This window comes from Hemibagrus wyckioides, linkage group LG03 (genome assembly GCF_019097595.1).
Source record: "Hemibagrus wyckioides isolate EC202008001 linkage group LG03, SWU_Hwy_1.0, whole genome shotgun sequence".
Lineage (NCBI taxonomy): Eukaryota > Metazoa > Chordata > Actinopteri > Siluriformes > Bagridae > Hemibagrus > Hemibagrus wyckioides.
The window spans coordinates 20,756,776-20,779,100 of record NC_080712.1 but is presented as its reverse complement, the minus strand read 5'-3'; the positions used below and the strand labels follow the sequence as shown (position 1 = coordinate 20,779,100).

The window sequence follows — 22,325 nt, the reverse complement described above, 5'->3', positions numbered from 1 at the left end:
CCATGAACCATTCCAGCATTGATTACTGTTTCCTTCTATGTGCAAGACACTGCTTTAGGGTCTCTTCATATTAATGGTAATCAGTCAGTGTCAGTGTCTCCACAGCCACACATTAGAATACAGATTGTTTCCTCCAACAGTCTTCCACATGAAAATGCTAACTATGCAGACATAATCCATATATGGATAAATGATCTTCACAAAACCTGTGTAACACAGCATGATGTTACACTTCGCAGACAGTATCTGTTTTTAAAAGCCTTAAAAACAACTTATGTTGTAGATTAGGTCTCTGTCTGCTCTGTAATCAGTAATCAGGGTACCGTAGTGCTCTGTTTAATGTTTCTCTAAAGTTTTCCGGCTCCTTTCCTGGCTGTATGAAAGACAGAAGGCCAGACGTTAGTCGGTAAACATTTTATTTTTCGTCACAATTTACAAGGGATTCATGTTTGGAATTTGAAGTGTAAAGGATTAATTTAACTAATGCCACCCTCTTTATAAACAGAGTAGCTCAGTACTAAAAATAGCTACTAAAAAAAAATCTATAAAAAAAAAGCCTAGCTAGTCCAGTTACCCCAGAATACCACATGCGCTGCTCAATATTGTATCAACAAAAAATATTTACATGAAATAGCTATAAATATGCACAATTATACAGAGGTGGGTGAGCGAGCTCAGAGCACAGTGTGTGAATCTACACCCTGCTGTTCACACATTCATGACAGGAGTGAGCTGGAGCAGGGAACTTTGAGGATGAATGCCGTTGGTTTTGGAGTGGAGCTTTTCAAGGTTCTGCAGGAAAGTACGTCGTTTCAGCCCTTGCAGTATCACAGAGTTGGATGAGATTAGACTCATGCGTGTCCTGCGAATAAACAAAAACAAAGCTAAATTCCCTGTAATGAAGTGAAAAATAATAGTTTTATTACAGTTTTATAAAAGTGTGTTTTCAGTGCAGTTAATCAAAGCCTAAATTCAGTTTTGATCCACCTTCACAAAGCTTAAAAACTGAGCTGATATAATACAACGTCTTCAAATAATGATCAGGTTTATTTCATTCAGATTCCAGACCAATAGGAGTGACTAACCTCGGAGAGTCAATCCCGCTGTCTGCTGTGTTGCTCTGATTCTCTGTTGTTTCACTCGGACAGACACCGGTACGATCGCAGTGACCCAGGCTTGCAGGTTGAAGGTTATCAGCATTCACTGATTGATTCTGTTTGTAGTCCTGTGAGTGACAAACCCAGTGGCTGGCTTGGTCTTCATCATCATCTGCGGACTTCAGTACTGTTTCAGTGTCTGAGCCTCTCTCGCTCGTGTGACTGTAATCAAAGATACTGACGTCCAGAGTGTCCGTGGGCTCCGAGTGTCCTGGGCTGGGTTTATTCAGTTTCTCATCCACGTGTTGCGGCTTTCCCACAGGAATGCAATCTGCTGGTAGGTGGGACAAGCCAGGCTTGTGCTCAGTTTGAGGCCACCTGTATTCATGCTGTCTCTGTGCGACTCGTTTGGTGTCTTGACGAAGAGTTAATATGTTTTCTTCTATGAAAGAGCTGTCCCAGTTCCCGTCAAAACAGACTGGCTCACGGCAGCGAGATGTGCCAGGGTGAACTAACTCATTGACATGCTCCTCATTCAGGTAGAGGGAGCTACATCCATCATCTTCATCTTCAATATTCTGGTAAATGTGCTGCTCTGTATCAGTGTGTACTTCACTGTCTGCATGGCTTGTGTTTCTGTGTACCCTCTCGCTGTTGGCCAGGTGATGGCTGCTTGTCATGCTGCCAGTTTGCTGATGTGAGGAGAGAAGGTCAGGACAGTGGTCAGATTCATCTTTGCCGTTAACTAGATGTAGAGACAATCTACACCGAACTGAAGGTTTGGGCCATGACACGGGTAGCTCTGTTGTTTCGTATGAAAGTGAAGCAAGGTCCGTACCAAGTTTTTGATCAGAAATAACTTTTAAATCTCTCTCTTGTAAAACTTTTGTCGGCTTCGCTCTCCCATTGCTGAACTCTCTGTCTTTCTGTTTGATTTTGTCTTCTATCCTCAGTGTGCTGTTCTCGGGGTAGAAAGAGCTGTAGTCTCCAGGAAGTTCTTGGATTGTTTTAGCCTCCATGGTAGAATCCAAATTCAGCCCTCTTTCATGAAGCTGTTCACATGACCTGTCCAACAGCATGCAGGATTTTTGCATCTCTTCACTGATCCCTTTCACACAGTGCGGATCCCAGGACTTTGACCTGTGGCCCGCTCGCTCTCGTCGACTCGACGTCTTGGCTTCCCTCCTCCTTTGTTCCTTATGATTGACGGCTGTGTGACTTACTGGCATCAGCTGAAACGGATCCTCTATGCGTTTCTTATAGACAAATTTTGCATCTAAACCTGCACAGTCCTCGTGATGAGCAGGCTCCTCTTGGATTAATTCAGGCCTGAGGCATGATGGGATGAGATCATCTCCCTGTAAATCCTCATCACATGGAACATCCTTACTCTTTGTCCTCTGTTTCTCTTTTACAGAGGGAACTCTCCTTTTGCTTCGACTGGCTTTCGAGGCTAATCTTCTGCCACTAGCTTTGGTTGAATGGTGCCTTTGCTTAGGGAGCAGGATCTCTGTGGACATGCCTTTGTCAGTAGTCAGGGCCTTGGTCACTCTCTCTGCCTTCTCTTCCAATTTCTTCATTAGGACTGTATGGCGGACGAGGTTATCAACAGTTAGCTCAGGGTTGATCCGTTTAATGATAGCATGCTCCAAATCTCTGGGAAGGTTATTAAGATCATCCTCATCCCTGACTGGCCATTCCTCTGGTGGGAACTGTCCAGAGAAGGTGGCATATTCCTTCTTTAGCTTGTTCTCCTTCTTTCCCGTGTTACGCCGAAACAAGTTGAGGCCGAATTTACGTCCAGGTTTTTCCTTGTCCTTACGGCTAGTGACTGTAGACTTGCTGATTTCGCTCGCCTGGTAGTCTGCTGCCGTAGATGTGGATTGGTGTTGGACTGTTGGCTTATGTTCTCTGGGCCACTTAAGGCTTTTCCCAGTGCATTCACTTAAGTTGATAGACTGCTCCTGGACAGAAGGAGGGGCAGTTTGTTGAGGTGTAAAGCAACTACAGGACTTGCAGTGAGCCATAAGGGGTACTTCAGTAGAAGCATCCATGCAGCTCTCATTGCTCATCAGGTACGTGATGGGAGGAGGAGAGATATGGTCATTATCGCCTGTCCACCAGTTCTTCTCCTTCACCATGTTGTTGGTGATAAAGTATGTTTGAGGTGTAACAATGAAGTATCCCTCTCCAGTGTGGTAGATTTTTCTCTCTTTAATGAGAGCTCCCAGAGCATTGTAGAGGATCTCTTGAGTGGGAATGGCCATTCCTTAAAATGAAAAGCATCATAAAGAAATTTTTACTAAACATTGCAGTGTTAAAGATCTGACTAGGTTGAGGTTTTTCATAAATACTGATTAATATTGGAATGGGTTATGAATATGTTATAATGTGGTACCTGGATGGGCTTTCATCATGTGATTAATTAGTGTTTCCTGGTTGACCATGACATGAGCAACATTCATGTCGGATATGACAGAGCACAGTACCTCAGACAGTGGAATAAACTGCGACTGACAGATAGGTGACATTTGTACTGGAGACAAATCACCTGAGGAAAACACATAAGGAATTTCTATTAATTTTCATCTCATATTTAACACAGAAACATATTTGCATTGAACATTAGAAAAGCAGACTGAGAGCAGTCTTCAAAGCTAGCCAAATCGGATACATTAAAAAGTTTCATACACCTTGTTTTCAGACATGACACAAGACCTAAAACCACATAAGAACCTTATCCTTAATGCTCCAAGCTAGGACATAAAAGAGTTGGAACTTTTTTAGGCATTCGGCTTAATTATAGGGAGAATATTACAATATATAAAGCGGTGACATTTTTATGAAACAGAAAGAATTTCTGGAACTTTTACTTCTTTGAGTAGGCAGAGAAAATATTCTTTAGAGAAATAGTCACATATTATATCAAAGCTATTATAAAATGAAAAAGAACATCTGTTATTTGTTAACATTTTATTATAATATACACCAATCAAGCATAACATTATGACCACCTGCCTAATATTATGTCAGTCCCCATTTTGCTGCCAAACATCCCTGACCCGTCATGCACCGTGTATTCTGACACCTTTCTATCAGTTCTATCAATTTGAGCAACAGTACCTCATCTGTTGGATCGGATCACATGGGACAACCTTCACCATGTGCATCAATGAGCCTTGGCTGCCCATGTCACCGGTTCACCACTGTTCCTTCCTTGGACCACTTTTGATAGATACTGACCATTGCAGAACAGCCCACAAGAGCTGCAGTTTTGAAGATGCTCTGATCCAGTGGTCTAGCCATCACAATTTGGCCCTTCATCAAACTCGCTCAAATCCTTACGCTTGCCCATTTTTCCTGCTTCTAACACATCAACTTTGAGGACAAAATGTTTCCTTGCTGCCTAATATATCCCACCCACTAACAGGTGCCATGATGAGGAGCTTCACCTGTCAGTGCTCATAATGTTATGGCTGATCGGTGTATGAATATATATTATTCTAACCAGAGTCCTAATTCCCCAGATGATACTGGTAAAAACTGAAAACATAAAATTTCATCTCATCATCATGGTGTAATCTTCTCATCTACCAGCTCCTTCCCTGTTCCACACACATCTCCCTTCTCTACTTTTAAATGAGTTTACAGCATGAGTGACTTCACATCAGTTAATATACCGACACAGTACTTGATTAAATCCAGGAAATTGACCATACTACTTGCTGTTTTGAGAATGTAATCATCAAGATCAGAATTTTCACTAACATTAACCAGCTAACTTGTTGCCAGTTCTACTTGCTTTTGTTTGCTGTTGTTGCTGCACTGCAATTTCAGACCAAACTGCTGCATGAATATTTGATATTTACTATAATAGATCAGCACTCAGGCCTGCAACTATAAAAATGCAGTTGAAGTATTTACAGTAATTCTATTAGTTTTTTTTTTTTTAAGAGACACGCTTTCGTGGAGGTGTCCATGTTTATTTTTACCACTCTTACCATGTTGAGTGACTTTAATACATCTATCTTGGAAGAGAGCACTGACATGGCACCATGAATACAGCATTAACTATCCATAAACATGAACAAGTGTGTGTGTGTCTGTGTGTGTTCAATGTACAACTAAGTATCTCTACATTTTTTTTTAGAAGTAACCTGCTAATTAATTCACCACAATGGATTAATCATAAGCAGGAGATTACAGGGTTATGGTCTTTTCTTCTTCTTTTCTTCAAGTTGAAAGCGAACGCACATCACATATATAATTACTGTGAGTAAATGTATTCTTTATTTTAGTTGGATGATATTAAATAGTAACAGCTCACCATGTGTTGCATATTGGCCACTCAGCTCTTGTGAGCTGGCTCATCTCCTATATACTATTTTAAGAGAAAATGTCCATGCTTTTGGTCAGTTACATCAGTCTATTGATTTTATCAGCCCAAAATATATTGTTCATTCCTCTACAAAAAAAAGTGCACACATTGCACACCACACACATTGCAGTGGCTCGAGGGCACACATTTTGTCTTTACTCATGATTATTACCCAAGTTCACTACTACATTACGAGAGGCATTTCTCTCTTATGCAACTTTTATATCACACAAGTCTGAACACACACACTTTTCTATTCGATTTTTTATCTTTATGAATCCCTGATCCAAAGTAAATATCTACCATCCTGACTGAAGTGTTGACTTCCTCTGTTGGTGGATGTATTCAACAGATCGAAGCGAGTATAAGTCTCCTTATCTTGAGCGTATAGAGATAACTCTAGTCTCATTCCTCTTTTCTGTTTCTATATGCTTTCTCTGGGCAGCACAGTGTTTTAGCGGGCTCCTGGCAGCTCCAGGGTCCTGATTTGATCCTGAGCTTGAGCTCCTTTTTGAACAGAATTTAGTTGCATGTTCTCATTCTGTCTGTATGCGTATCACGAGGTGGATTGGCTGAGATTGAATTTCCCTGAGGTGTCAATGTGTATGCTCAGTGCCCAATAAAGGACCAGAGTCCTATCCGGGGTGTATTCCAACCCCAAGCCCAGGATTCTCAGAATAAGCATTGGATCCACCTTGACCAGGATAAACTCACACTTATTAAAAAATAAGTTTATATTCTCCATCTTTCCCTATAGCGTATTTGATCCTTCAATCTGGGGCCACTGAAAGAGGAACCAGGGGGGAAAAATCCACACTCCTCTTATAAAGCTGTGTCTTATTTCACTTGCAGAAGCAAGGTCATGCCTAGCTATGAGGACACTGAGGTCCAGATCCTGCTTGTTTTGCTGTTTCTAAATCTCGTCAGCCACTTTCTTTTTGTTATATTGAATATGGAAACATTGACATACACAATTTCTCACTAATTACTGTACAAATTGCATCAAACATTTTATTAAACGAGAACATTTCTCTGTACAGGTTTATTCAATGAGAACAAACATTTTCATCAAAATAAAAAGTTCCTTAAACACACCAAACCTCACTAAAAACAACACAAGCCTTAGGTCAATGCTTTTAAACAATATATACTTACAGCACCTTGAAACTGTACTATAAATCCATGTTTACATTTTAGCTGTGCTTTAGTTTCAGAAACAGGTGGAAAACCATGAATGGATTAATGAATTTAGGTGACCGCCGATGGCGTGAAATGTAACTTCCACACTCTCTCAGGGGCAAAATTTGTGTGTTCGTCGTAACTTGAGGCTGCTTGAAGACATTAAGACCTTTGTCTCATTTACCATGAATAGTCCGCCAGGTACCATGGTAACTACAGGGCATGGCACAAAAGCACAAACAGAATGGACGAAAACTAAAGGAAATGTAAGCACTGACTTCCATTTGAGGTGGCCTTTCTTGTGCTTTGGACCAATGTCTGAATGTTATCTAACAAAGATAATAGCCTAGATTTTTGATATGGTGTTTGTACACTCTGGATGAAAGAATGTTTTGTTTAAGCACCATTTTTCTCCAAGTGAAAGCAGATGCCAAATGTCAAACATGACAAATTTACATGTTCATTTGCAGTTTTTTAGCGTAACTCTAATCACTTACAAACGACTTACAAACCAGCACCTTCTTGTCAGATTGTAGCCCTTTACGGACTACCTAAATACCACTGCACTCAATTATCATATCACACTAGATCACTGATATTACGAACAATTTGATGATCTTTGTGTACAGTAACTCATTATGCACAACTTATTAACAGTCACATGAACTGCTGATGCTTGTAGTACTAAAGCAATGTAGATTTTTGCCCTTTTTAAGACAAAATCTGGTTTGTTTTTGACAGATTTATTCCCTACATAAAATATAGTTGTATTATATTTGTTTAAGTTGTGGTTATATGATCTGGGCTGGAAAAATAATTTCAGACAGGATGCATCCCAACTAGAGTAAATTTAGTCATCTGTGTGGTTTCAGTCTAAAGTTTTCATACGGGCAAACCACAGAGGTAATTAGATGTAGTAACACACACACACATACAGAGAGAGAGAAAGAGAGAAAGAGAGAGAGAGAGAGAGAGAGAGAGAGGGAGGGAGGAGGGGAGACACCCCTAGAACTAATAAAGATCCTATTTTCATGTGGTGAGGCTCATTCCTCATCACGACCACTAACAAGATTCCCTTCAGTCCACTCTGCTCAGTCCAAAAGTAGTTAGCAAAAGCAAATGCAGAGGCATTTCTCCGAACGTGATTTTTCCTCTGGGAGGAGGAAGGTTGTGGATAAAAGCTAACCTGTGCAAGCAGTCTAATGAAGCTCAGTGTATTTAGCTATTTCTAGACTAGTATAGATTTAGAACAAATGTCTTAGCTTGAAACTTCCTGAACTGGAAAACATTGACATGATTACTCAGTCTGAGCTTTTATTCATTCATCCGAATATAGAAACCAAGCAACACTGTGTCTACTTATTGATCATAAAGCCGCTGTACATCTGTCAAACAACTAGTCCAATCAGATTCAGTCAGTGTAGTCCAAATATTGGGGAGAAATCCGTTTTTACGAGCTTTGTCTGGACCATGGAATCAGGGCTGAGTGATATGATGACATAATACTGATATTATGATAATGCTGATAACATAATAATTGTATGTCAGAACATGCACGTGTGTATATTCTAATATTTCTTTTTACGTTTTGTTAAATAAATCTCATTAAATCCTGACTTAAAGCAGCTGATTTGATGTTCGAAATTTGTGTAAAATGTTTTTTAAAAAATGTACAGATTTTTCTCCTTTTCACTGTTTATATATTTCAATAAAATAATCTATGTTTAATTATTTAAAAAATTTATAATTAATGCATATTATTTAAAAATATATAAACATAAATTATATAAATAAAGTACTTCAATTATATAAAGTAAGTGTATGTAATATGTTAAATATATTTGTAAATATATATTGAATATACTTGTCTTTTTATATATATATATATTATATATATAAAATATATATATATTTATATTTTGTGTATATATATATATATATATATATATATATACAAAATATAAATATATATAAAATTTTACATTGTTGTATCTTATAACTGTCTGAGCTGCTGTAGCACAAGAATTTTCCTCATAGGATTAATAATCTATCTATCTATCTATCTATCTATCTATCTATCTATCTATCTATCTATCTATCTATCTATCTATCTATCTATCTATCTTTTAATTGTGAGATGATATTTTTCTCATATCTCTCATCCCTGCATGTGACTATTAGCTGAACTCATAATCCAGGCATGTCCTTTATCACTTGGTTCTGCAGTCTAATCCCTCTTGCAAAATAGTTCCCCGTGTGCTGTTTTAACTTTAACATGGTATTAATCTTTAGATCTCTGTATCTTCTCAGCTCTGTCTGCATTGTACCCACTCAATGCAGCCGCAATCAGCACAGCTACCATGAGTTGTGCAATTCCACCTGGTCTCAGTACAGCTTCACTGTCTAACTGAGAGGGACGAGTCTGATCGTGCGCGCCATGCATGAAGAATGGAGGCAATAAATCCAGTCTCATCAGCTCTGTGATTAGTTGATTTCCTTGAAGAAAGGATTGATGTTGAAAGCCACCAGCCTTTAACCAAATTCCACTGCGGTTTTGCTCACAATGTATATGTATATATGACATAGGAGCCTAAAAATCAAAGCTCTCAGCATCTGGTGTGCTGTTCAGAAACATCAGCATTAATCACCTAGAACAGTCATGAGCTGTCTTAATCCTTTTACACTGATGTACTTTTATTCTATTACTTTTAGTGAGTTAAGACATTAATGGCTTGTCATTTTGCTACAAGATGCATGTTTCGTAATGCAGCAGTAAAAGTCTTGGCTTTATTTCAGTAAAGAGTTAAAGGTTCTTCATTACTACAATGGCTCTACTTGTTACCCTAATTGGAAAGAAAACCCCTTTACTGTCAAAGAAGTCAAAGAACGCTTTAGGGGTTCGAGATGCAACCTTTTAACAAAGATATGCTGGAAGAAATTTCGGTGTGAAGATGTGAAATTCTGCAGACACAAACCGGGGCTTTGGATGAAACTCTGGTGTCTGGAGATGTGAGGCCTCACTGCTGAGCCATTCTCATCCATGTGTTACTAATTATGTATCATAAGAGTAGCTGTCTAAAACCAGTATGCAGGAATGACTCCTAGAGTGAACTGAAAACACCAGCCCAGGACTGACCAAACTGTCAAGCTTTTCTTCACCCCATGAGCCAGCATTTCTTTTTTTTGCAGTGATACTTAACACTTCAGCACTGACTATTTCACACGGATTTACTTTTTATTTTATGTTCCTCGTTTTATGTCCGGTTAGACGGAGCACAAAAAGACACTATTACCAAGTGAAGAGGCTAGAAATCATTATGTGGACATGTGCAATGATTAACAGGAGAAGCTCTGGAAAATGGGCTTCACACGGTTATACTGATACAAGAAACGAATGTTCCCCTAGAACTACACTTCTGTTTTGAGCAGGGGAAAAAGGAAAGAGATAACCTTGAAAATAACCCTTCGCTAAGTGCTTTTGGATTGCTTTACTCCTATTGATTTAACACTTAAATCAGCCCAATGAGCTCAATAAATATATTTTTTTATTTGTCAGGGTATCTGCAAGTTGTAAAATGAAGACAAAAATGGTTTTCCCATGACAAAATAGCAAAGCTTGCAAAATGATAGTAAAGTTACTCCTACATGTTTGGAAATATGCAAATATAAAAGAGTGTTAAATGCATATATGTTCACTGCAGGCACCAGAGTAACCCAAGTAACCTTACCAAACATCTGGCACCATTTTACAAAAAGCGAGGGTCAGTGACATTTGTAAACTTGTGCCAAATGTTTGTTAAAGGACACTGCTGAGCAAATACAGCTTAGAAAATACAAAGCTCAAGACATTTCAAGAGAATGCTAGTATATCATCAGAATATACTAACGTCATATTTTACACAATCAGCAAGTTTAGCATTTTTTCAAAGAATGTTTGATTTGATTAAATGAATCTCTCTTAAATTTATTTCAAAATCAATCAAATGCTACATACCCTGTCACAGAAATATTTCCCCTGCATCTTCACTCACCCTGTTGTTCCCTGCTCTCTATAGAGCTTGTTTGACAGAGAAAATGTCCAGAAAAAATAGTGAGAGCTCCATTTTACAAGATTTGCTCTTTGAGATGTTTAGACATTCCAGGTGTTTCTGGCTGGTCTCACCTCCAGAAGCTGGTGAGGCCTAAAGTTTACAGCACTCACACACCACTAATCAAGCTCCATGACAGTAATTCACACCAGATGAGAGCTATTTCCTCCAACTAGGACTGAACTACATCAGATTCAAAGTTTGTTATCCTTACACTGGGAGGCCTTAACCAATGTAACAGCTTAATCATGGTCTAAATCCTGAACAGCTTTAGAGTTAAATGCACAGTATGTCTTGATTTCAGTCAAGCAAGAGCATGAAACTAAGGCAGGGAAGTCGGAATCCCTTTTTGGAGGTAAAAATCTTCACTGGACTGTAAATTTACTTGATAAAATTTCCTTCCACAAGAAAAGCAGCAAGAAAATGAGAGCGAGGTGGGATTCACAAAACGGCAGAGGGAAACGTCTTTCTGCTTATCTGTAGGGAAGGGTTTTTTTTTTTAGAAACATGTTTAGCAGACCAGGTCTCCGTTTGCTTATGAAGCTTCCGCAAATGGGAAAAGGATGTAGCAAACGATGTCCAGTCTACTTTCAGAGGTCAGTTTCGGGAAGGTCATGTTCCATGTTAGAGCTTATAAAAGAAGCCAGACTCAGCTACATCCTGAAAGGGAAAAAATTATAACAACCCACACAAACATCTCTAATTTTCTTTAATGAACAAACATCATGAATAGTCCTGGGCTGATTCATAGACTGAAACAACAACAGAGCTTCCACAATCGAAAGAAATAATTTCATGTCAGATTAATTTCAGGTTTAAAATGTGGCATGGTAAAAAATAGGCAGCGTGTCTGTGAGGACAACTCCAGTGATGAGATCTAATGGCTCAAACTCATCCATCCGCTTCCTGTCAAGGTTTGTTTAAATACAGTGATGGATAAAGGTACAAGGTTTCATTGGAAAGAGACAGTGAAGTCAGGAAGGCACCACACACAGCTGCTCGTGGTAGACCATGGTTTGGTGTTTGGTTACCACAAGAAAACATTCCAGTGGTAGCCTTCTTAGAAATCAGAGCCAGGTCTCAATGTTCCTACACAAGGTATCCATAGAGCGCATAGGATCATTTTTTTGATATGTTTTATTGGATTATCTTTGCTTCATTTCAATATATAATTGCAGGCTTATAGAGATATTTCACACTGCTACTTTGAATGCACTGTATGCAACTGCATGTAGATTTACCAAAGCTATTTGCATGTTTAGTGCATAAACATGTTGGTATTAATATGTCTGGAAATAAAGCAAGCTATACCTTAATGAGACTAAGAAATGTTCTTTTATAAGGACATGTTGGCTGAACTGGGCCTCATCTGTGCCTGGGGCACACCTGGATTTACTGTTTATCTGCCCAAATCCACAATGAGCTCCATGAAGAGAGGAGGGGAGCCGTGACCTTCGGTGTCTGGTTAACCGTGAGGGTTACTTTCAATGTGTAAGCTCTCCAAGACGTTCCCCTCTGGATAGATCAGACCAGCATGGAGCCTGGTCATGGCTAATATGCTGAGATATAGGAGACGTATGAGAATGAATGACCCCTCAGTTCTATGTGAGACATTTACAAAACATAGGGATCTGGGGCCAAGCAATCTGACTCCAAAACAACCAGTCAGGGGTGAGTTCTCCGAAAACACTGTCACACAGAGATTAGCTTACAGCACCACTGAACACTGAAAACTCCTAATAATAGTGCGGAGGCCACAGAGTTGTACACAACAACTTGAAAGGAGGAATTAAACGATTTCAGCTAGAACATGCATGACAGCTTCAAATATACCACTGAAGAGTGTGGTGGCTCAGATTACCAGGCACTTTTCTTGCATTCTGTATGGCTCTGTGTGAATGTTTTAGCACTTAGATTGCCTCCTGTTGTGAGCTAGGTCTGGAGCCACTCAATAATGCAGAGGGATCAGGCAACCATTGTGGGTGCAGCCTCAAATTTCACCAGATAAGCGCAGATTACAGAGATGGCCTCGACAAGACTTTCCATTTAAGAGTATTAAAACACGTCAATACACATCACTGAGGTGTGCATCATTTAGTGCATCGATTTTTTTTTTTGATTATTTGAAATGCACTTGGAAATTATTTAAGGTGACTTAGGAAAAAGATAGAAGCATTCAAACCAGGCTTTTAATAATCACACCTTGTTCAAAGCAAAAACCTCAACAAACTGAATTGCAAGGTTCAGTCTAATTTCACGTCCTTTAGTCACTGTAACAGCAGTAAACAGGGTTGGACTACAGACCTTGAAAACAACTCGAACTAACAAAGATCAACTGAGTGCAATATACAATAGACTGTCTGCACCGAACAGGATCTCTTCATCCTCCGCCAGAGAGGTTTAACAACAACAGGAAACCATCCGTCTTTACAGTTAATGTGCACTGATAATCACGACGGGAATGAGAGGTGGTGGGCTAATTTATCATCACATCAACGATAGGTAATCACAGAGCAGCACTAACCAACGAAACTGTGGAAGATAACATGACTGGTTTTGAAAAAAGTGAAAAAGATACTCAAAACTAACCCAGGTAAAAATATGAACAATAGATTATCAGTGACTGAAACTCCAATTCTTGTAGCTATAAAATAATTGGGGTGTTGGTAGCTCAAGTGGTTAAGGCTCTGGGTCATTGACTGAATGATCGGGGTTCAAGCCCCAGCACTGCCAAGCTGCCACTGTTGGGACCTTGAGCAAGGCCCCCAACCCACCCTGTATCATGGCTGACGAAAAGAATTTCACTGTGCAGTAATGTATATGTGACAAACAAAGACAACTTAACTTAACTGAGGCACTCAGCGGGCAGTTAGAAAAGGCGAATGAATATCCATGACCTGGCCTTATAAACTGGTCTCTTGGACAGCCACAGAAGACAAGATAACTGAGCACTGTACCCCTGGTGAATAGATAGTAAATTTCAGTGCCACAGGCTGAGCTCACACCAAGGCAACAGCTTTTTGTCTGACCTGAAGTTACAAAAGCACAAGTGTTTATGTGCCAAAGGAGCCAAAGACCCCGACCACTGCAGACAATCCCATTGTGTGGTCTTGCCACTTAAATTCCACAGCTTTATGCTCTCCCTTCACATACACTCCCGGTGCTGACCTCCACCTACCATTGCCCTGACAGCAGGAGCAAATGGTTGATCTCACACGGTGCTGACGGCTTTGTGTGGGTTCAGCAGCAGCGAGCATGTGTGTGGGGCCACGACCACACTGTCACCACAGACCTGTCACCTCAACATGTGTCCAGTAAAAACATTAGCCCTAACTCTTGTCAATGGGGAGTTATTATTCCAAGACCAGAAATCCTTGTATTCCGGATACTTAAGAATTTCAAAGGGTTAGACAATACTGTAGGCTGTGTGTATCCGGGTCTGTAGGGGAGAGAGGGTGTTGTTGCTGTTTGGGGGTTAAAGGCCACTCTCCACTTACATTTTATTTCCTGTCATGTGGAAATAATACAGTAATGCTGCACGTACACACAGTTCAAGCATGGTGAAGTCCTAAACACCCAATATGTATGTGTTTCCAGCAGACGTTAAACTAGAAATGAGTTATATGCTTGGTCTCTGCGAAAGATAGTCCATAACGATAAAACTGATGAGGGAAGCTTTATACAAAGTGCTGATCATGCAGAGAGACTATCCACTTAGAGAGAGATGATCATTCTTTGTCAGATGAATAGATGCAGCTCTGTGATTGATTACTTATTCTGGATGCCTTATTTCTGTTTTTAGTGTTTCAGTAGCCTGAAATTTACTAGATTTTTTTTATTCACAACCTTGACTGTGATAACACATATAAAGGTCCAGTTGAGCTCCAGAAAGACATTACCTCACTGACCTACTGAGAACAGTCTATTCTGGTCATTTTAAATTTTTTATGACCTACCGTCTTGCTGACCTTACCAAGGTTCTGTGTAAATAGACCTATGATACTCAGCCTAGCTTGATTTTGCTCTGCACCAGACATTCACAGCAGAACTGACCTGTGCTATACCCTGCACATGGAGGTGTATGATTTATGCATGTAGAGGACTACAGTGAACCTACCCACAGCTTTGATAATGTATCCCTTGGGCGACCTGAGAGCTCTGCGCATCCACGCTTCCCTCAGCACCTCCAAATGACTGCTGCTTCCCTGAACGAGCAGCACCGAATTTTCCATCCAGCCTTGAAAGTACACTTCGGACACTGCATTTACGAGCCTTTTATTCCAGAAGCTGCGCAGATTTTGCGATTTAAAATCCATGAAGACATCGTGGCCGCTGCTCGCACAGTCGTCGTCGTCGTCGTCGTCCTTCCGCAGCACCACGGCGAGCGCGGCCGCTGACAGCTGAACCACCCGCTGCTGAGGCTGCTGAGACATTGCTGCTGTGTGCTGGTTCACCTTAGCATGAGGATTTCGATGCAACACAAAAGCGACGTATTCTTTACATTCACACTCTGTAGATTATTTTATACTATCTATATATTATGTCTAATAGATATTAAACAATTTCATCGCCTCACATCATGGTGCGACTTCGCCGCCGTTCAAGTCTGTATGGCGCTTTTCGCTCCCAAGGCAACCGGGTGCCGCTGACGTAGATGAGGGCGTGGCTACGTAGCTTGGCTTCTAGACATGAACCAATCAAAGAACACAGCCTGCTTCCAAAACACAATCTGCCATGCTACTGCACTAGGGTGTGTGAGAAGATATACTGTATTGCCAAACGTTTTGGGACACCCCTGCAAATCAGTGAATTCAGGGGTTGTTTTTCAGGGGTTGGGCTTGGCTCCTTAGTTCCAGTGAAGACAACTTTTAATGCTTCATACCAAGATATTTTGGACAATTTTTTGCTCCCAACTTTGTGGGAACAGTTTGGGGATGACCCCGCCCTGTTCCAGCATGACTGCACACCAGTGCACAAAGCAAGGTCCATAAAGACATGGATGAGCCAAGTCCAACCCCTGCAAAACACCACCTGAATTCAATGATTTGGAGGGGTGTCCCAAAACTTTTGACAATAGAGTGTATGTAGAAATACTTGAAGTATATGGATTTGTATAAAGTCAGTCTTCATTGATTATTTTTGATAGAGCACAGCAGGTGCACATGTAGAGATATGTTGTCTCAAAATTCATTTTAATCCAAAGTGCATGTTGTATTGGACGTTTCTGAGGCAATATGGTTTGTCTTTGCCTTGTTTGTTAGCGAAATTATGATGGTTTATTCAAATCAAGGAACATATTGTGATTAAACAGGAGCCAAAGCCTGTCAGGACCATTGAGGGTGAGACTGGAATACACCTTAAATGAGACATAACTTCACTGAAGAGCATTTATTAATGCATATGGGGCAATTTAGAGTAGCCATTCTAACTATAGATGGTGCAGTGGGTAGTTCTGCCATCTCATCGCTTCAGGAACCCCGATTTAAACCCAAGGTTGGGTCAGTGTGGAATTTCTGAACATGGGTTCTTCCAGAATCTCCGAGTTCCTCCCAAAAACCAGCCAGTAGCTGGATTGGCAACACTAGGTGTGAATGTGTGTGCATGTGGGCTGGTGTCCCATCTAGGGTGTATTCCCGGTTTTGTGCCCAGTGTTAACCAGTGGCATGGTTTTAGGAGGTTGAATGAAACTGTAGAAACTGTGGAAACCCATGGTGAGGAAATGTTATGTAATGCAGCATTACATTTTACACTAATGATAAATTGTACAACAAATTCTGTTCTGAAGGCTGGCTACCTGTAAATTGCATCTTGTTTTGGGTATCGTAGCCATCTTGTAAGTTATACCTCAGAAAATAAGTCCAGGGTTTGATTTGTGTTTTTACGGGCTGTGGTTAATGAGACACCTCATACATCAGCTCCCTGAAATCAAAGGAGTAGCTGCATATTGAAACCCAAACAGGGTCTCCTGTATATGTCTGCCATTGAAAATGGGCCCATTAGTGGAATAGGATATTGCAGTTCCTCTGTATAAAGTATACATTACATCTTCCCATTTAAAAAAAAGCCTTTTGGAGAAAGGTGCAATGGGCTGCACCCATTTCAGAAAAGACCTCAGACAATGCACTCGTCTTGTATTCAAAGCCTTGATGTCCACAGTGTTTGTTCTTAACTGCAGTCTGTGTGAACCTTAAAGTTAATGGACCCGTGGATTTTATCTGTACAGCTCCAGTCTCAAATTAGCACATCTACTTCACATCTATTTCTCTGTAGTCCAATTTCAGTAGTGAAATCCGAAAGAAAGATTTCTGAATCATTGAATGTAGCATTTGCACGACAATGAATTTGCTTTCTGAAGGCAAAGTCTCTCTCTCTCTCTCTCTCTCTCTCTCTCTCTCTCATTACAGCTTTATGATGGTTGCATGTGTAAGCACTGGGTTGTAAACTGGATCAAAGCCACTTTTCACCACTCCTTGTTAAATCTTTATGGTGTGCACTGATGTAAGGGGCTACTAGAAGGCTCAAGTGCCAATAAACTTCAGGGGGGAAAAATCAATGTGCTACCAATTGATGTGGTCTAATAATAAATGGGCATGTGGCAGCGTGTTCATAATGGAAGTCATTTTTTAACTGGCTGTCTCCTTTTTCCAAAAGAACACTCAATAATAAACTTAAATATACAGGGGTCTTGGAAAGTAATAAGGATTTTATTAAGACAATCAAGTCAGCACATTTACTTATATGCATTCATAGTTACTTATATATTTCTTTACCTTATTTGATGTAAGGAATAAATAATTATTAGCATTTTACTTTTACTGGCCATTTACTTGAACTGCAATCACCACAGTTACACAAACAAACAGTGTCCCATTACTGGGAATATGAATGAACACAATGGAAAATAAAAGTAAGCCATGGTTTTTAAAAACCTCAGTTTTTTAGAAACACACAATACATGATTAACAAATGGACTCTGAGTGTTACTGACTGATGTTGTTAACAGAGTGTTGATAATCCAACGAGAGCAAAATATGAAAATATGTATGTGGTGAACATGTCAATGCTCTTCAGCTCTCTGTGGACTCCCTGCCCGTAAAGCACCTTTGCATACGGCCACACAAAAGAACGAAAAGTATCCAATGAGCCCGCTGACAATACCGCTGTTTGCAGCAAGGTGAGACAAGTATATGACGGCAGGTTAAGTGTATGTTATAGCACTTCAGGAATAACACTATGAATACAACAAGAAGGGGGAGGACAACAGGACCCACAGCTAGGCAAGTCATTGAGAAAAATGCAGCTGTGAAATTTAAAGTTTGCTTTCATATCACTGCCAAATAGTCTGGTATTACATTTTAAAATAGCTGTAAAGCACAAATGATCAGAGAGAAGGTGTGAAGGATTGAACGTAACAGTCTTTTTTTTAAGGGTTTCAGACTATGTGTCAACTTTTGATGCCATAACCAGGGTCTATTATATATAGTAATGTGCAAGTAGATTATAAAATATATTTAAAGCAACATCAAACATCATCCGGTGGTTAGTAAAAATGCAGGCATTTTTAAAATATCTCCTGCTGATTCCAGTGACCCTGCACCAGGGTAACTTAAACCATGCAGGAAATGCCTCAGCTGGAGTGTTTCGGGTCAGTATATAGTGAAGCTCAGTCACAATAAAGGAGAGGATAAAAAAAAGTGCCAGTAGATTAAATCTATTACATTTTTTTTTTTGAAGTACCAAGGATTTTATTTATTTTTAGAGGTCCTCACACACAAAATGAAATACCAAGCCTTTGTTATATATATAATATATGTTTTGCAGTAAGACTAGTGTATTTTTGGGTGTTAGAGTTGGCAGTAAGATGACCTCTTTTACTCAAGTTAAACAGGACAATAGCTAACAGTTCTCGGATATTGTATAGCCTGCATTTGTTCTCATTGTTGGCCATTTTATTTCAATACATCATGCTTCCGAATGAAGGATTTTTATTCCTCCTGTTTTGCAATGCCATATTGAAAGCTTTATTTAACATACAGTAATAGTTAGTCTGCCCCCTAATGACTCTAGCTTACTAAGAATAATCTAAAGTCACATAACACTGATATAACAAGCTTTCCAATCAATAGCTCAATCTTTCTTTCGTGGCTAACTGCAGGTCCGGTAGATTCCAGGCCTGCAGGCAACACGGTTGATTATGAAAAGCTTGCAGGGGAAAGTCTTGTAAGACGGCACAGAGGCGTGGTGCTCCCAGTGCGAGATGCCCAGGGGGCAAGCAAAAACAACTGCACAGGTTTCTCACACTGTAACCCTGTATTCCCTGGCCTCAGAGCCAGGAAACAGGATAATTTCCTCAACAACCACACTACTTTCATCGGTCTTGGGGCTGCTGAGCAGTAGCAGAGCAGCACATAAGGAACCCTCAGACACCACAGGGGCCTGAGCTAGCGATAAGAAATGTAAAGACACCCATCAATGGCTCCTCTCATGTATCACTGACCTAAAAGTAACAAACATTACATAAGTTAGTGGTTTTCACAGACATCATTCCCATTCAGACTGTGCATTTCCCATTTTCCCTTTTTTTAAGTCTATGATATTTGATAATTTATATGAAATCTAAAATATGATGGTACAAATCATACAGTGCAAATTCCTGTCTTATATTAGGTAATACTATTAATGAAGAGTTAATAGCATGGAATTTAACCAGCTAGCTGAACAACCATTATTCCTGCATGCTGGCCTGGCTTGCTACTGTTTCTATAGTTTGTAAACATTGCAGTCATTATCCATCTTGTATGTACAAAAAATATATTTGGCACCCATAATAATAAAATGTAGTTTTACTGATGACAAATGATAATTGTTGTCCTGTGTAAAATGGCAGCAGTTAGATTTACAGAAGGTAAGTAACTACAATCAGCCAGTTAAAAAGGAAAATGCAATAATCCACAATCCCAGTTTAATTTATTTCGTATTTTGCAATAGAGTCAGAGGCAACAAAGGTAGTGAGGAATCCACTGGAAAATGTTGCTCAGTGTATGTGTGCATTTTGTTCTTTAGATTTCTTGAATACGTATTTTCACTAATTTTCCTGATTCAAAATCCTTACACTTTAGCTTGTCTGCTCCTGTGGAGTTTCCATGCTTAATAGCTAAATGTAATGCTATCTATAATATAAACACATGAATTAGCTCAACATGTTAAGAAAAGCCATAAAGATAGGCCATTTAAGTGTTTTTGAGGATGACTGCTCAGTTTTGTTGAACCCTAACCCTAGGGTTATTATTTCAGAATACGGTGAGGTGCCTGAGTTAAGAAAGCAAGGCAATTTGTGAACAAAAGGGGGTGGAAGGAAAGGTGTCCGAGGCAGACGTAGGTCTGAAACAGATCAGTGGTTAAAGGGTCGAGCTGTAGACAAAAGAGCCATGTTTACTTCTACAGCTGAAATCACACAATAGCTTTAAAGAAACAAAAGAAATGCAAAAATTCAAAGAAGGCATTTAAAGCAGTGCTTACAGGCAAATTTCCTTGAGAAAACACGACTGGTAAGTAAGGGCATGTCAAATTATATAACCTTTGAATAGTGTAATTATGTTTGGCATGTTAGTGATACCAGTTACTAACTTTTAGAAAGCCACATTGTAAATCTGCTAAGCTTCCCTGTTTAACGAATCATCTGTGTCATCAAGGAGGCACAGCAATCTAATCTTTTTCCCCCTAAAGCTAGCTCAACAGACACCCAAGCTCCCGAGTCAGAAAAAGAAAGCAGGGGATAAAGCACCAAGCCTGTGTTAAATGAGTCAATTGTGCAGTGGCACTTTAATGTGCAACTGTTATCCAGTCCTGAGAGATTGAGAGAAGGTGGAGGCACAAAAGCCCTCTGTCTCCGAGAGAGTGTGTGCTTACCTGCACACGCTCCGATTTCACAACACTCCGCCTACCTCTGCTCCAGCTGTACTGCAGTGTAATAATGTGGCCTAGATCACTGGAGCAGTACTGATATCCCATAATGATTTCCATAACAAAAATGTGTTTGACATCAAGTCAGGTAATGCAGTTCTCTAGTTTCATATTAGTTCTTTAGTCAAGGACAGTCTCTGTGGGAACTGACGTACAGCACATGTCAGATATCTGGTCAGATATGTCCGGCATTTCATAACAGCAGGACCTGGTTGAGTGATTTTTTTTAGTGGGAATATCTCATCTTAACTAAATGCAACATGCCATGGACTGCATCTGTTTCCTGCAGTGATTTAGACCAACATAATATCCATGCACAGGGAAATGAGTATGGTGTTCTTCCAATTCACTGAAGGAAGCAAAGACAGAATCTTGAGTCATTAATATGGCAGCAACTTTCTGGATAAGAAAAGGGAAACATTCACCATAGTAGTGTACACAAGAATAAACATGCACACAAACTAGTAAAAAAATGTTGCTAATTCTTCTCCTTTGTTCCCATGAAGTCAGTTCAAGGCTCTGGAATGTACCACAAATAAGCAGTCAAAAAAAAAACCCAGCTTCCTCTGTCTGACACACATTGCAGTCTTGGGGGAATGTAGTTAACAAAAGACGCTCATGAATGTCAATACAGAATCCTTATTTAGAGAGAACAATGAAGCTTTCGTATCTGATGTTAGGAATTAGCATACACCCCAGGTTTCTGGATTATCTACATGGCCGAATAATGAATGCCCCAATTTATTTGCCGACAATCAACCCCATGCTTAGAAAATGTATCTAGCATGTGTTGGAGAATTTTTTTTTATATAACCCAAATGACACCCACATATTATGGTGTTCCTGGAAGTAAACAACACACCACTGTGCAGGAAGAGACACTAGCGTCTTTACTACTAACTGACTTCAAATTCCGAAGCTCTTACTTTGCCACATATTGCCATCTAGAGGACATGGCTGAGTTTCAGAAACGTCCCATCATTTAGCCACCAGGACTAGGAAACAAAATTAAATGTTAAAATGAACCATTTTATTTTTGATTTTTTTTTTTTTTTTTTTTTTTTTTTTTACACAGAACAACCATAATAGTACATCTGAATTAGAAAAATAATATGCACTTGGTTGCTTCGGGCTCATTGTTACTAAGTTTGGCTCTTTTCCATTCCCTATGACCCACCCGTTTTCAACAGAAGATGACTGACCAGAGCAAAAATAATATGGGAAAACATTTTTCACATTCACACAAACTACAATTCTGGAATATTCTGCAGAGTACTACACAATGCAGAGTATTATACAATAACCACTATATCAAAAACACAGCTGAGCTTTTGTGCCAGAATTAACCTTTTTAAATGACCCCCCGAAAAAAAACAACTTAAAAAAACCCATGCACACAGAATCATCCTCGTAGGATACCAAAACAATAAAAAATCACAGATAACACTCTGACGTGTCAGGATTAAGCAAGTATGCATGCATCAGCATAGATCGTACCAACATACAAGATAGCAGCAAGTTAGCAACGTGTTGGCAAAGATATTACACAAAAGAAGTGATCTGTGGCATCAGCAAAACAAAAACATAACTACCCTGAGCCTGGATTGGCATCCAAGACAC

The 22,325-nt window shown here is 39.7% G+C and overlaps 1 protein-coding gene across 1 annotated transcript; it reads right to left on the bottom strand.

The window, feature by feature from the left end:
* Positions 1-408: 408 nt before the first annotated feature.
* On the bottom strand, positions 409-15,369 carry stox1 (storkhead box 1). Its single transcript, XM_058386734.1, has 4 exons — positions 14,860-15,369; positions 3,496-3,648; positions 1,086-3,366; positions 409-862 (listed from the first exon to the last, which is right to left on the bottom strand). Exons 1-4 carry the CDS (start codon positions 15,173-15,175, stop codon positions 709-711), a joined length of 2,904 nt encoding a protein of 967 aa, XP_058242717.1. The 5' UTR covers positions 15,176-15,369; the 3' UTR covers positions 409-708.
* Between the last annotated feature and the right edge of the window lie 6,956 nt (positions 15,370-22,325).

Excerpts from the sequence above, each read along its gene's own strand:
- stox1 (XM_058386734.1), bottom strand. The coding sequence starts at position 15,175 with ATGTCTCAGCAGCCTCAGCAGCGGGTGGTTCAGCTGTCAGCGGCCGCG. Across the intron at positions 3,649-14,859 it reads ATACATTATCAAAGCTGTGG|GTGATTTGTCTCCAGTACAA; the intron begins GTAGGTTCACTG and ends TGTTTTCCTCAG. Across the intron at positions 863-1,085 it reads AGCGGGATTGACTCTCCGAG|GACACGCATGAGTCTAATCT; the intron begins GTTAGTCACTCC and ends GTTTATTCGCAG.